General features: G+C 52.9%; 1 protein-coding gene across 3 annotated transcripts in view; it reads left to right on the forward strand.

The window, feature by feature from the left end:
* The first annotated feature begins 2,991 nt into the window (after positions 1-2,991).
* TMEM63A (transmembrane protein 63A) overlaps positions 2,992-14,977 on the forward strand; it is a 36,211-nt gene continuing 24,225 nt past the window's right edge. Inside the window, exons 1-6 of one of the 3 annotated variants that reach the window (XM_003308777.6) lie at positions 2,992-3,424; positions 6,343-6,533; positions 8,160-8,359; positions 11,439-11,518; positions 13,739-13,805; positions 14,677-14,714. In XM_003308777.6, coding sequence (XP_003308825.1) covers positions 8,174-8,359; positions 11,439-11,518; positions 13,739-13,805; positions 14,677-14,714 — 371 coding nt within the window. In that variant the 5' untranslated portion in view covers positions 2,992-3,424; positions 6,343-6,533; positions 8,160-8,173. Of the gene's footprint in view, positions 3,425-6,342; positions 6,534-7,766; positions 8,360-11,438; positions 11,519-13,738; positions 13,806-14,676; positions 14,715-14,977 lie in introns of all 3 variants that reach the window. The other 2 variants (XM_016939809.4, XM_009441570.5) reach the window with 2 other exon arrangements.

The raw sequence follows: 14,977 nt of genomic DNA on the forward strand, positions 1-14,977 counted from the left end.
CTGACCTCAAGTCATTCGGCAGCCTCAGTCTCCCAAAGGGCTGGGATTACAGGCACAAGCCACTGTGCCCGGCTGTAATTTTCCATTTTAATCAAAGCTCTGCAAATTGAGGAAGGAGCAGAAAGTTCTACAGAGATTAGGTCAACCTGATTGTAAAACTAAGGAAAGAGCTTGAGTTGGCCAAGACTTGGTAAAGATCTTGGTTAGGTAATACATGAAACTAGGATTAAAATGCTTTCAGGGCCAGCACGATGGCTCACTTCTGTAATCCCAGCACTTTGGGAGGCCGAGGTGGGTGGATCACTTGAGGCCAGGAGTTCAAGACCAGCCTGGCCAACATGGTGAGAGTGCATTTCTACTAAAAATACAAAAATTAGCTGGGCATGGTGGTGTGCGTCTGTAATTCCAGCTACTCAGGAGGCTGAGGCATGAGAATCGCTTAAACCCAGCAGGCGGAGGTTGCAGTAAGCTGAGATCACACCACTGCACTCCAGCTTGGGCAATAGAGTGAGATTCTGTCTCAAAAATAAAATAAATAAAAATAAAATGCATTCTGATTCTAGAATCTATGGTACCTGCCCTCCCAGAATTGATACAGAAATTTCTTTTTTTTTTTTTTTTTTTGAGACGGAGTCGCCCAGGCTGGAGTACAGTGGCTGGAGTGCAGTGGCGCGATCTCGGCTTACTGCAAGCTCCGCCTCATGGGTTCACGCTATTCTCCTGCCTTAGCCTCCCGAGTAGCTGGGACTACAGGTGCCCGCCACCACGCCCGGCTAATTTTTTTGTATTTTTAGTAGAGATGGGGTTTCACCATGTTAGCCAGGATGGTCTCTATCTCCTGACCTTGTGATCCGCCCACCTCGGCCTCCCAAAGTGCTGGGATTACAGGCGTGAGCCACCGTGCCGGGCCAATACTGAAATTTTTTTGTTCTTGACACTTTGACTTTCCTGGGCATAGTGACTGGGCTTTATTCCAATCCTACTTGCATCAAAATAAAATCTGTGATCAAAATTATCATCTATACTTAGAGAAGAAAATAAAGCTTCAGAGGATCTGGAATTTATAGCTGTAAGAGCTGTGCAGCTGGGCGCGGTGGCTCACGTCTGTAATCCTGAGGAACACCTGAGGTTGGGAGTTTGAGACCAGCCTGACCAACATAGAGAAACCCCATCTCTACTAAAAGTACAAAATTAGCCGGGTGTGGTGGCACATGCCTATAATCCCAGCTACTTGGGAGGCTGAGGCAGGAGAATCGCTTGAAGCCAGGAGGTGGAGGTTGCAGTGAGCTGAGATCACACCACTGTACTACAGCCTGGGCGACAGAGTGAGACTCTGTCTCAATAAGTAAATAATTAATTAAAAATTAAAAAATAAAATAGTGATTTTACAAGCACTTCACACAACTGACATAACAAAGGCTGTGGCTATCTCAACTCACATTTCGATCCATCAAGGCCTTCTCTTGATTTTGAAATAACCTTAACCTACTCAAGAACAAATTTAGAAATCCTTTCTCTCTCTGAAATCTTTGTCAGTGGCTCCAGCATTCTAATTACCAAGACCGGAACCTTGCACTTGCCTGGACCCATGGCACAGACCAGACAGGTGGGGGCACCATTCATTGAGGAAGGAAGGAGGACAGGCAGGTGCGGGAGTGGGGAGTGGAAGGAAGATTGGACAGGGACAGTCTAAGGAGCCAACGGGGAGTCCAGGGGCCACACCCAGGACTCTGCAGACCGTCAGATGTGGAGGTAAGAGAGCAGGGAGGGGGGATGGCCAGGCGCAGCTATGGAGGGACAAGGGCAGAGATGATACTGGGGGGGCACAGAGGAAAAACCCTGGAAAATAACTAGTGGCTAGAGCTTTGGGGAGAGAAGGGGAAAGACAGATGGGACAGAAAAGAACTGAGAGAGGCAGGAAGAGACCCTCCCCACCCCCCACCCCTGGACAGCCACAGACTGGCGCTAGAATCAGGGACAGGGAGGTATGGAGGATTTTTTTTTTTTTTTTTTTTTTTTTTTTTTGAGACAGAGTTTCGCTCTTGTTGCCCAGGCTGGAGTTCAATGGTGAAATCTCAGCTCACCGTAACCTCCGCCTCCCAGGTTCAAGCGATTCTCCTGCCTCAGACTCCCTAGTAGCTGGGATTACAGGCATGTGCCACCACACCCGGCTAATTTTGTATTTTTAGTAGAGACGGGGTTTCTCCATGCGGGTCAGGCTGGTCTCGAACTCCAGACTTCAGGTGATCCGCCCACCTCGGCCTCCCAAAGTGCCGGTATTACAGGCATGAGCCACCGCGCCCGGCAATAAGGAGGATATTTTTATGCCGTTACAGAAAATGATGAAAGCTCAGAAATGGAAGAGAGGTCGGAGAACCTGCAAAGGCATGCATGTGGGGTGAGGACTGCTCAGAGCTCAGAGAGGGGTGCTGCAAGGGACCTGAGAGGAAGCTTTGGTCCAACCACTCATTTCACAGATAGGGAAACAAGGGCCTGCGGAGGGGTTGGTTTGCTCCTTGATTCCCAGGGCGCGCGGTCCTCCCCGAACCCAGCCTCACTTCCCGCGCAGCGCCCAGCAGTCCCTGGCGCGGCGGGCCGGCCCTGCCCTCGCGAGCTTGCGGTCCGGTTGTGGAGGCCACCGGCTCCCTGGAAACATTTGGCTCCCGGCCGGGAGGCATGCCGCGCTCTCGGACCTGGGCTGGAGTAGGTGCCCTTGGCGGCCCTGGCTCGAGCAGTAATGGACTAGCCCCAGGGGGCGTTGGAAATGCTGCGACCCGCCCCCACATTTTTGCCCGAACGGAGACCCTCCGGGCTTTCACGGTCCGGCCTTCTACAGCGGCGGGGGAGCCGCGGCCTCTTGCAGGGCGCTCCGCGCGGTCCCCGACTACCCGGAGCCGAGGTGCGGGCTGAATCCTGCTGAGCTCCCCATGCTACCACCCCCGCAACCCCACTCTCCCGGGGCGGGTCTAAGAGCTCTTCGGGGAAATTCAAAGCACTACAGGGACCAACGTTTGCAGATGCTCTCCCTGCGCCGCGACCACCTTGTGCTTGGCCCAGTTCTCCCGCAGGCGTCCAGAGACTGGGCTCGTGCCGGGGGACGGAAGAGGGTGCGCCCCGGCGGATCCCTTCTTGGAGCCTGGACGTGAGCTGGCCGGTCCGGGGCTTGCAGACCTCCGGGAGGAGCTGCGGGGCTGAGCGGCAACCAGGAGGCCAGGCCGGGGCAGAGGACCGCCGAGGGCCACCGCGGGAGGCGCAGTCAGCTGCGTACAGGCTTGCGCCGCCGCGGGCCAAGACTCCAAATTGGGCAAGCGGTGGCCGCAGCTCTGCGCATGTGCAGGAGGCGCCGGAGTTTCACTTTGTAACTTTTAAGTGGTCGGAACACGCCCCGCGCTGCTGGGTCCCGCCAGACACGCCGCCGCCGCAGGTACAGGGGACAGGGGGCGTGAGGAGGGGCAATGCACCCTCCGCCTTTCCCGGGACGTGCGGGGCCGGGTCCACGTCGGGGTGCGCGCCAGGTGTCCGGTTCCGGAACGGCTCCCAGCATACGCAGACCCCAGAGCCCCCGACCCCAAGCAGGGGGTGACGACGCGGGATTGGGTGGGAGGAGAGGGTCCGGGCAGCGCCCCCATTCCAGCCCTGCGCTCCTCGGGAATTCCTGGCGGCTTTTCAGGACTTTCCTCTCCGGCTTTTCGCTTTCAGGGCTGGTATCTCCTTCTTCCCCACCCCTCTCTTTGGGATTTGTCGGCGGAGTCCGACCTCCCACCTAACTAGGAGTGCAGCTATGGGCTCCTCGGACCCTATACGAGGCCGGGCTGGGAAAGGGCCAAGCGTCCGACTCTCCTGACGCCAGGAAGGCAGAGGCCACCCTCGGGCTGTTCCTGGGTGACCACTTCCTGCAGCCTTGGCGGAGTCCTGAGGAGGGAGGCTGGGGACTCGGGGACTGGGGGGAAGGGCGGGGGCGGAAAGGGTGAGGCGAGTTCTGCTAAGAAACCAAATCCGCAAAGGTTCCAGCACCTGATAAGACTAGCTACCTGAGGCCCTGGAGGGGCCTTGGTCATTCAGCCCCAGGCAGGTGGTGTCCTCTTCAAGGGCAGGGGTGGACAGCGTGGCGGACCCACTGACCCTCCCTTGACACCTCTCAGGTCATCCTCAAGTCTGCTGTGCCTTCAAGGGGGATATGAACGGAAGCCGAGGCTCCTTTTCCCTTCACACGCCCCTCTCCTTTGTTTAGTGTGGGGGCAAAGGTCTCTCCTAGCTGTTCGTTGGGCTCTAACAGAGAAGACGTCAGGTGGGATCCTGCCCTTGTGTTTCCCATTAGCTGGAGGGGCGACTTAAAATAAAGGCAGACAGCTTCTAATTGCTTGCTAAGGCCGGGTCCTGGGCTAAGTGCTTTACAGGTGTTGTTTGGGATCTGTGCCTCCCAACAGCTCCGTGAGAGAAAGTCATCACTCGCATTTCCTGGCGAAGGAAGCCAAGGCACAGAGTGGTTAGGCTGCTTGTCTGAACTGCGTGGTGCTGAGACCCTAACTCCAGAGCCTGCTCACATAATCCCTGAGCCACACTGCCTCTGGTTTCAGCCAGGGGCTGTGTCATTTCCTTTGTGCTCCAGGGTAGAGGTAAACAGTTGTCCGGGTTACTGGGTCCTGTTTGGTGTTGCCATAAGGAGAAGTTTGTACTTTACTTTGCAACCTTATTCTGCATCTGAAAGACCAGAGTTAGCTCCTGAGGCAGAAGGCCTGGAGCTGCTTGTAGTTTCGCTATTGTCATCACAGGATTGAAAGATTTGGTGATGATAAAATTACCCTGAATTTGTACGGGCCTTCTTGCAAGAACGAACAATATCCATATACTTCCTGCAACATTCTGCTGGTATTTCTAGAGCTTGTCAAGTTGGCCACCAGGCCAGTCCTTGCTGCCAATGGAGACTGGCAGTGGATTAGCATAGGTAGTTTACTTTGGCAAATTTAGACCAGCTGTTGGATTTAGCCCTCTCCCACTGGCCACAATCAGACGCTTGCCTGCACATGGGTTGAACTTTGGGTTGGGAGCGTGAAGTCACCTGCTGCCCACTCTGGCTCTTGGGCCTCAGCAGTAATTCTTGGCTTTCCTACCCTCGGCATATTGAGTAGGAATAAGGGGATGAATGGAGAATTTCTGGAAGGCACAGGTAAGTGCTAGGCATTCACATACATCTAGGATGACTGAATATTGCCAGGGGTTCTCAGCCAGGCAGTGCCACTTCAACCACAGTGCCTAGCTGCTGGTTTGGCCTCCTCTATACAGCTGCCAGCTGGGTGCTCCCCTCCCCCTGCCTTCTCCTCAGCCTGGCAGCACTGTCGCATGGTGTCTGTGTTCCCAGCTGCCCGCTCAGAGCGTGCCTGTTTGTGAAGATGCAGAGGAGCTGTCCCATGGAGAGCCAGAGGGACGGAGCTGTTTCAGGGGGATCTGGACTTTACGTGTCTAATGGGCAGGGACAGGCTGGGACCGAGCTGAAAGGTCTGAGAGAGATTGTGGGTCCCCAGAGCTGTACCCTAACCTGGGTGCTCATCGGAGAGGGCAGACAGGACTGGCCACCTGACCTTACCTCCGTCTCAGGCTGATAGTATTTGCTAGCCACCTCCCTGAGTTCTTATCAAACTTTGTCAAACCACTCTGGGAAGCCTATTTGGCAAGAGACAAGTAACTTAGAGGCATGACTGGGGCTGGAGGAAGGGGGAAGAGGAGCCACAGGTGTTTCCCTCCGCAGAGGCCTCTCTCCTTCTCTGCAGCATTGGCGAGGGTATGCCACTCCCAGCACCACCACAGCACCCTCCCCTTTCCAGGGACAATGCTCCCTCTGTGAGCATTTTATGGGGATGTTTTTTCTTTCCACTTCACTTTTCAAGCCTTCCTTGTTCATGCTGCTGTGTTCCCTTTTCCTGATTCTAGCTCTTGGGGAACCGTGGGGAGCCTCCCCAGTAGCATTGGCCCTTGGGGCCCAGGTGAAGTCCTTTGCTTGGGGCCCTACTGTGAGCCCACAGCCTCCAGGGTTTCTGTGGGAGAGGGCTGCTCCCCTAGACCCAGCAGGTCCTTGAGCCATTGGCGAAGAGGAGAGAGGCTGGGGCCACAGGTGGTGCTGGCCGAGGAAGGAGGAGTAGGGTCACACAGAGGAGCACTGATGGATGGAGAACCAGTTCTGGGAGTTTGGGGAGAGATCCAGGCAGGAGGGAGCCCACTGGGCAGAACCTAAAGGTCCATATGGGCAGCATGCATACACGGGTGTGTGCTGGAGGGTTTCCATCCAGACCCCTACACTGGAAAAGGGTGGCTCCCATGTGATGCTTGGTGTCTGTGATCCTTCAGGAAAGTCTACAGTTTGGTACCCCAGGACTCACTGGTCAGGAAAGCCCTGCAGGACATGAGTGTTAGGCCCGACGCCTGGCCCTTGGCAGCTTGGGAGGTGGCCGGGGCTGCTTTTGCCTTTGCCAGAGACAGCTCCAACTGAGGACGTCTCCAACGGGCCCATCCACAGTCCTTCCTTCCCCTAGTGTCTGGTAAGTGTGGGGACAGGAAGGAGGAGGGGTAGGTGGTGGCCTCGAAGTGTTGGGCTGGGGTGTTCCATTGGGTGGTGCCACTGGGGGATTTTAAAGGGAAGCCAAGAACATCTGTGTTCCAGAGGTCACTCTTGTGACACTCTGTTCAGAGTCAGCAGCCCCATGACTCTGGCATCACAACCCCCACTACCTCCAGCCATTGCCAAGTCTCTTAGAAGGTTGAGAAAGTGACTTGGCTGTCTGTGGGATGCTCCCATGTTCTTGGGCTTTCCACTCATTCATGCTTCTTGTGCTTCGCGTGTGTGTGTGTGTGTGTGTGTGTGTGTGTGTGTGTGTGTGTAGGTAGGTAGGTAGGTGTCCATGTGTGATTGTCCCCAGCACTGCAGGCCTAGGGGTTACCCAACATACACACCTCACCAGCACTACTGGTATCCAAACATCTGTTTGGGTTCTCTATATCTTTTCTTCTTGTTCTCAAGATCTTTGTCCCTGTAACAGCTAGAAGCACCAGACTTAGCCGAAAAATCCCCTGGGAATTCTAGATTTACCAGATTTGGGCAGGTAGGATCTTAAGCAAGTCCAGGCTGAATATGTGTTCTGGCCCTTCAGCCACAGCATGAGAACTTGGACACTAACTCCCGGTCCTCTGGTGTCAGGGGACAGACACTGGAGATTTCTATTAGCTTCACCAGGGGCGCCAGGAGCCTCAGGAAGGAAAGGTCAACAACCCAGCCTGGAGCAGTGTTTGCTTTGGAAATGCTGGGCCTTGCAGTTAGACTGATGGTACCCAGGAGGGGTATGTGTGTGTGAAAGCGCAGAGCTAGGGGACCCAGAGGTCCCTGAGGAGGCCCTGGGACTCCTGACTCCCTCCCCGTCCCTACCCTAGACCACCCCCTTTACTTTCTCCTCTGTGGCAAAGTAAAAAGAGAACTGGCATCTGAGAGTCAGGATATTGGGTTTGGGATTCAATTCTGCCCTGACCAGCTCCTTAACCTTAACTTTGGGGCAAGTTATTAAACCTCTGAGGCTTGGTTTCCAAGTATAGCAGATGGACCCATCTCTGAGGTCCCAGCTCTGACATTCTGTGAGCAGTGGGAGTGAGGTGTGGTCTGTGGCTCGTGGATGGACCATCGTGAATACTTGGATGTTCCCTTCTTCCCTGTTTGTTTATCCCGGTGTTTTCCTCTTCCTGCCTTTGTGTGCCTTTCTCCCTCTCCCCTGTCTGTACTCTAGATCCGCCAGTGGCTTCTGCAGGAGTGACTTTCCCAACACGAGTCCTCGAGGCTAGAGGAGCTTTAGGACTTCTTAAGACAGCAGCTGCAGCAACTCTGTCCCTCCTTTGCTCCATATCGCCCCCTCTGGAGATCCGCCCACTGTGTCCTGGATGAGCCATCCACTCTGACCATCCGATCCCCTGAGATTGTCCCACAATGCAGCCATTCTCTGTGGACACTGCCAGGCACGCAGAGGTCCAATGTCTGGCTCTCCCGGACTCCTTGCTGCTGGCTCACTGTGCCCGATCAGTCCCTGGGGAAACGCCTACCTTTGGCTCTGCCAGCACTGGTGGGAACCTGCAAGAAATTTGAGCCCTGAACGTCTGCCTTGTCCTGTTGTCCTGTGCTCCAGGGAAGACAGGCGCGATGATGGACTCCCCGTTCCTGGAGCTGTGGCAGTCCAAGGCAGTGTCCATCAGGGAGCAGCTGGGACTCGGGGACCGGCCCAACGACTCCTATTGCTACAACTCAGCCAAAAACAGCACCGTGCTCCAGGGGGTCACCTTTGGTGGCATCCCCACTGTCCTGCTCATAGACGTCAGCTGCTTCCTGGTGAGAGCCCTCATGAGTCGTGTCCCACTGCCTCAGTTATTTGTTTAAATGCCCCACCCAGGGCCTTCTGGGAAACTTAGATGAGAAGTCAGACATAGCTGGGTTTAAATCCCAACTCTGCTGCTTACCAGCTCTGTGACTTAGGCATGTTACTTAGCTTCTGTGCACCTCCCCTTTCTGCTCCGGAAATGGAGATCATAATTCCTATCTCAGAGAATTTTGGAATTTGGATAAGGCCAGAATACTCACATAGCTATGCCTGTGATTACTACTGTGATTGCAGAGCTCTCAGCCTGTCGTATCTTTAAGGCCCTTGGGAAGGGTCATCTCAAGGGGTTGAGACATGTGAATGGAGAATACGGACTAGAATAGAGCAGCTGCAGTTCCCAAGTGTCACCTCCTGTTCCCCTCTGGCATCCCTGGGGTTTTTAAAGAATCAGAAGCTGGGCCAGGTACGGTGGCTCATGCCTGTAATCTCAGCACTTTGGGAGGCTGAGGTGAGTAGATTGCCTGAGGTCAGGAGTTCGAGACCAGCCTGGCTAACATGGTGAAACCCTGTCTCTACTAAAAATACAAAAAATTAGCCGGGTGTGGTGGTAGGCGCCTGTAATCCCGGCTACTCTGGAGGCAGAGGCAGGAGAATTGCTTGAACCTGGGAGGCAGAGTTGCAATGAGCCGAGATCACGCCACTGCACTCCAGCCTGTGCAACAAGAGCGAGACGCTGTCTTAAAACAAAAAAAAACAAAAACAAACAAACAAAAAGAATTAGAAGCTGATTCTTAGAGCGTACCTTCAGCAGGTAGCCTTTCTTTAACGTAGATCTCCTTGTTCACAAAGATGCCCCATGGCATTGTTCTTCCTTATGCAGACTCAACGTTGGCTGGCTGAGATTTATTGGGGTTAAAGTGCCCCTTCTTTTCACAAATGCCATGGGCTGGCCAGTGCCTCTTGATACTGTCTCCTAACATGTGGCAGAGACCATCTGAGTGAAGGGGGCAGATGGCTCTGATGGAGTAAACATCCTTGGACTGCTTGGAGCTGGAGACTAGGCTTGGGTGGGGAACATGGGGAGGGTGGCTTAGGGTAGCAAGGAGGAGTGGGCAGGGGTGTGGGGGTGGATTTCAGAATTGGTGGGATTAGAGGAGGGTGGCCCTGGGTCTTCAGGGTGGGGAGAGTTTGGCCAAGGTGAGGAGTACTGAGAGAGGGACCTGGGCAGGGACCCTAGCTGGGCTGGGTGGGTATTGTTGCAACAGTGTTGGCTGAGAAGAGAGTCACCCTCTATTGTGCTGCTGAAGGTGAATTTTTTTTTTTTTTTTGAGACAAGGTCTCACTCTGTCACCCAGGCTGAAGTACAGTGGCATAATCACAATTCACTGCGACTTCCTCCTCCTGGGCTCAAGCAATCCTCCCACCTCAGCCTCCTGCATAGCTGGGACTACAAGCACATGCCACCGTGTCTGGGTTATTTTTGTATTTTTGGTAGAGATGGGATTTCACACCATGTTGCCTAGGCTGGTCTCAAACTCCTGAGCTCAAGCAATTCACCAGCCTTGGCCTCCCAAAGTGCTGGGATTACAGGAGTGAGCCACGGTGCCCGGCCAGGGGTGGATTTTTATTGCAGTAAGTTTTGGGGGTGGGGGAGGGGGGACACATAAGAGCCAGAGGGCCCTGGAGAGCGTGGGTTTGTGGGAAGTGTCTGCACTGCACAGGCCAGGGCGGCAGCTGCTGTGGACAGAGAGGGCAGGCACCTGCTGAGCAGGTTTCGTGGTTTTCCTACAACATGACTCACCTGCCTTTGAAAATATGTCACCAACTTCCTGATTCACCTGAAGAAAATTCCACGAGAACTCAGTGCCTCTGGGGTTCAGGTCTTCTGGATTTCCTTTAGGAAAACAAAGCCTACCTTCAAAACCCCTGTTTCTGATCAGAGCAGGCAGGGGTGTGCTTACTAAGATGTATTTCTCTACCTCCCTGAACCTCAAAGAGAGGGACCCTGTCTAGGGAGGGAAGAGAGGCAGGAACATGGCAGGGAGCCTGCCAAGGTGGACTGTGGGGAGTGAGGACAGTCTAGAGTGTACAGATGTCTAGAGCTAAGCGGCTTAGTCCAGCCCTGAGGTTGCCATTGGGCATAAGCTTGCTGAGGTGTCCCAGCTTACGGAGGCCAAGCCAGCCCGAGCACAGGTTCTCATGGTGCCTTGCTGCCTGCATGCATGCTCTCTGTTGGGGGATTGCAGGGCCTCTGGGGCCTGCCTTCAGGGGAACCAAACTCAGAGGAAAAATCTGACCGTTTCTGGCTCAGCCTGAGGAGGATCTGCTACCTTGGTTCTGTAATTTAAAATGAAACTTTCTGGCCAGCATGGTGGCTCACGCCTGTAATCCCAGCGCTTTGGGAGGCGGAGGCAGGTGGATCACCTGAGGTCGGGAGTTCGAGACCAGCCTGACCAATATGGTGAAACCCTGTCTCTACTAAAATACAAAAATTAGCTGGGTGTGGTGGCGGGCACCTGTAGTCCCAGCTACTCTGGAGGCTGAGGCACAAGAATTGCTTGAACCCGGGTGGGGAAGTTGCAGTGAGCCAAGATCGTGCCACTGCACTCCAGCCTGGGTGACAGAGCGAGACTCCATCTCAAAAAAAAAAAAAGAAAAGAAAAAAATTTTCTGTAAAGTGAAGAAGGACGCTGGTTCCTGGGGCTGCTCTGGGGCCAGAACTTACCCTCCTGCTCAGGGCCACTGAAGGCAGAACAGGGCCCGAGACTGGGCCTTGTGGTGTTACCGCTGCCTTGAGAGCAAGAGACAGGGCTGACGTGCAGAACTAGGCAGGCTCCAGGCAAGCTTGGCGTCAGCGCTGGCAGCCTTGGTGGCGTGGGCACAGGTGACAGGAGCTGGTGAAGGGGGTGAGCAAAGCATCCAGGCTACTGAGCTGCATGGCCTTGGGCACTTCAGTGCCCTCTCTGGGCCTGGGTGTTTTCCTTCTAGCCCTGCTGATTGCAGGCAGGTGGGCTTTACCCCTGAGACTGCTGTGTCTTCTAATGAGAAGCCATCCAATATGCTTTTACTTGGTTTCTTTTCTGTTTTTAGTTCTTAATCTTGGTGTTTTCTATTATAAGAAGAAGATTCTGGGACTATGGCCGCATTGCCCTGGTGTCAGAAGCAGACAGGTAAAGACATATCGCCTAGGCTGTGAATGCGTGTGCGTACGTGTGTGTATATGTGTGTGAATGTGTATATGTGCATGTGTGCATATATGTGTGTATAGTGTGTGTGTGTGTCCCTGGAATGGGCTAGGGGCTTATGAAGCCCTCCATGTGGGCAGGACCCACACATGACACTGCTATGAGATTGTGTTCATTAAGTGTATCTACCTGGCCTGTACCAATAGCTGTTCTCTTTGCTCTTCCACACAGACCTATGAGGTCAGCCTCGCTACCCTCACTGTGCTCACAAACAAAAAACAAAAACAAAAACCCAGGCTCAGATGCTCAGCTCCCTCAGGGCTTCTGTTGGGCCAAGGCCATGAACCTTGTTGGCTTCAGACTGGTTGCTTTAGATACTGAGGGCTTTCATCATCCTCTGAAGAGGATGCCCATTTTCTTTCTCACCTTGAGTATTTTTAAGTGATCATCTTTGAAATTAATTAGCTTGGGGCCAGGGCTGAGTGAGGATCAAGGGCAGCAGAGCCATCAGGGAACTGCCCCACCCTCCTGCCAGGTCAGTGCCGGCTTTGGATGAGTCTGTTACAAAGCACAGGCTCCCTCGGCCAGGCCTCAGGTCCTTCCAGTTCTGCATGGGGCTCCAGGATTCTCTGTTCATGTCGCCTGAAGGGTGACAGTGAATTCTGGATCTGCACAATCTGACGTTCCAGCTCCAGCTGGCTGTTTGCACCCAGGATCTTGTGTCAGATGTGGTAATAGGAAGTGAGTGATGAAAACTCAGGGACTGGCCCCAGCTGCCAGCCAGAGCCCCAGAGGGGCTCTGGCAGACCCTCCACTCTCGGGCGCCTCCTGACATGTGGCCTGTGCGGCAGGGTCCTTTGAACTGGGAAGAGGAGGTGTACCTGAAAATGCACCATCCTTCCCCGTGATCCCTGCTCTGGGATTTGCTAAAGCCTGAGGTGATGATGACCTTGGACTGTTGGAGAGAAACTTTTGGGACATCTGATGCCTGTATGGCACATTCCGCTGGAAGTGGGGCCATGTACTCTGGTTGAAAAGACCACCTGGGGATCAGAGGGCCCTGCTGTATCCCTGGCTGTGTGACCTTGGTCAAGGCCCCAAACTTAATAGGGTCGGTCTCCTTCTGTCCTCTCTTCCCCATGAGGTCACTGTGAAGGTCAAAAGGGACAGTGTCTCTGCAAAGGCTTTTAAAGTTAAGTTTCGTCATGTGTTCTGTCTTTAGCAGGGGGGCAGTAGAACCAGGAATAGGAGACTAGAGAAAAGGAGTCACAGCCAGGCATGTTGGCTCACACCTATAATCCCAGCACTTTGGGAGGCCGAGGCGGGGGTGGATCATGAGGTCAGGAGTTCAAGACCAGCCTGGCCAAGATGATGAAACCCCGTCTCTATTAAAAATACAAAAATTAGCCAGGCATGGTGGCGGGTTCCTGTAAGCCCAGCTACTCGGGAGACTGAGGCAGAGAATTGCTTGAACCTGGGTGGCAGAGCTTGCAGTGAGCCAAGATCACCCCACTGCACTTCCAGCTTGGGTGACAGAGCCAGACTCTGTCTCAAAAAAAAAAAAAAAAGAAGAAAAGCAGTCACATATACGTATTGCAAACACCTCAGATTTATAGCGCATGGGGTGTTTTTATGGGGGTACTCGCAAGAAAGGATCTGATTAAAATGCCACAATATAAAGTGCCATCATTTGTCCACTCTAAAACATATGTTTTGACATTTTCTCATCTCTGAAATTGGGAGGCATCTTGTTATTGATGGGTGGTCATAGTTTATTTGGCAGCATTTTTTCTTTAGTGTTTCATAAAATAATTGTGCAAATTACAACCAGTGGTATCTTAGATTTGATAAAATGTAGTATTTATTCCAAGTTTTATTTGATAATATAGGGAAATATGCTATAAATAGGCAACACTTTGAAGTCAGTTTAGCTAGACGAGTCACAGTGGTGTGGTTTCTGGGTGTTGACCCCTTGCTATTCATCCCGTATAACATAGAGTTTTATACCATGCCTGGGAATGGTCATTGTCCTTGTCTCTATCTTTCACAGAGTGAGTTATATTTTGTCCCAGCCATCGAGGGCTGGTAGCTTTGGTTCTGAGCTCCAAGAGGCAGCAAAATACTGGACGTGATCTTTTTGACTTGTTTGGCTTCTTTTTTTTTTCTAAGAATTATCTGTCATTTTTTTTCTTTTTGTGTCTCTAGCGAGTCCAGATTTCAGAGATTGTCATCGACTTCCTCCTCAGGTCAACAAGACTTTGAAAATGAGCTGGTTGGTATCTAAGGCCCAGTTGTGGTCATGGCCAGGGGGTGGGGACTGGCAGTCATGGTTTTGGGGAGGGAGCAGGGCAGATCTTGAGTGGCAAGTGCTGGAGAAAGTGCTTTTCTGCATCGACGAAGGCACCTGAACTTGGGAAATACCACAGGAGAGATGGCAGCTGGATGACCCGGGACCTTGAGACTGGATGAATTTGCAGGCAGGAAGGGGTACGGAATCCCTTGGGCTTCCCCAGCACTTCTCTCTCTTACACCTATGGCTTTGTATGACAGTTAATTATGGACTTGCTGGCTGGATTATGAGCCAGATGTGGGCAGGAGCCCTGCCCTCTCCAGCCCTGTTTCCCAGCGCCTGATGCATAGTAGGTGTTTAGTCATTGTTGAATGAATTATTGAACAAATATTTGTCTTTCCTAGCTGGATAACAGCCCAGCTGTAGGGGTATTAAGTTTGAGATGTGAAGGACAATAAAACCTGCAGACACCCTTTCCCCCTAACACCCACTCCAGTGGACCGTCCAATCCGTTAGGCTTGTTTCCTCTCTTTTGCCTCACCTCTTGGTCAGTGATTGTAAACAATCAAACAGCAGCCCACATCACTTTGCCCAGAGCTGCTCTGAGCTTTCATCAGCTTTTGATCTAAGTTTTGTGATTTGACCATGAAGTTGTCAGGAGATTTTAGCAAGAATTCCAGGCATGTGGTGTATATTGTGAAGTACTGGGCTCATGCTTGCTGAATATGGGATAAAAGCACTGTTTTTTATACAACAGGAGGTTAAATGGTTATTTAATGTCAAAGACAATGGTTACATCTGCCTCTCAAAGACACAGATGTTGGAAGCTAATCCCTGTTCTCTCCGTTTCCAGGGATGCTGTCCCTGGCTGACTGCCATCTTCCGTCTGCAGTGAGTACACCAGGGGGCAGCTGCTGGGGGGCCTTTGGGCTGGTTTTTTTGGGTGTTTGGCCAGTCAAGAGGCAAGAGCCAAGATGCTTGATTTTAAGATGGGGTCTCTTAGATACTTTTTAGTTAATGTCCAAAGCAGTATGTGAGGGCTGAGAATCATGGTGACCAGGCAGCCCGTGGGGTCAGGGGCAGAGGAAGGAGGCCTGTAGGATTGGAGCCTCCATGCTGGAGGGCACACAGTCCCTGCTGGAGCCTGGGGCTTC

Source organism: Pan troglodytes, chromosome 1 (assembly GCF_028858775.2).
Source record: "Pan troglodytes isolate AG18354 chromosome 1, NHGRI_mPanTro3-v2.0_pri, whole genome shotgun sequence".
In the NCBI taxonomy this organism is placed as follows: domain Eukaryota; kingdom Metazoa; phylum Chordata; class Mammalia; order Primates; family Hominidae; genus Pan; species Pan troglodytes.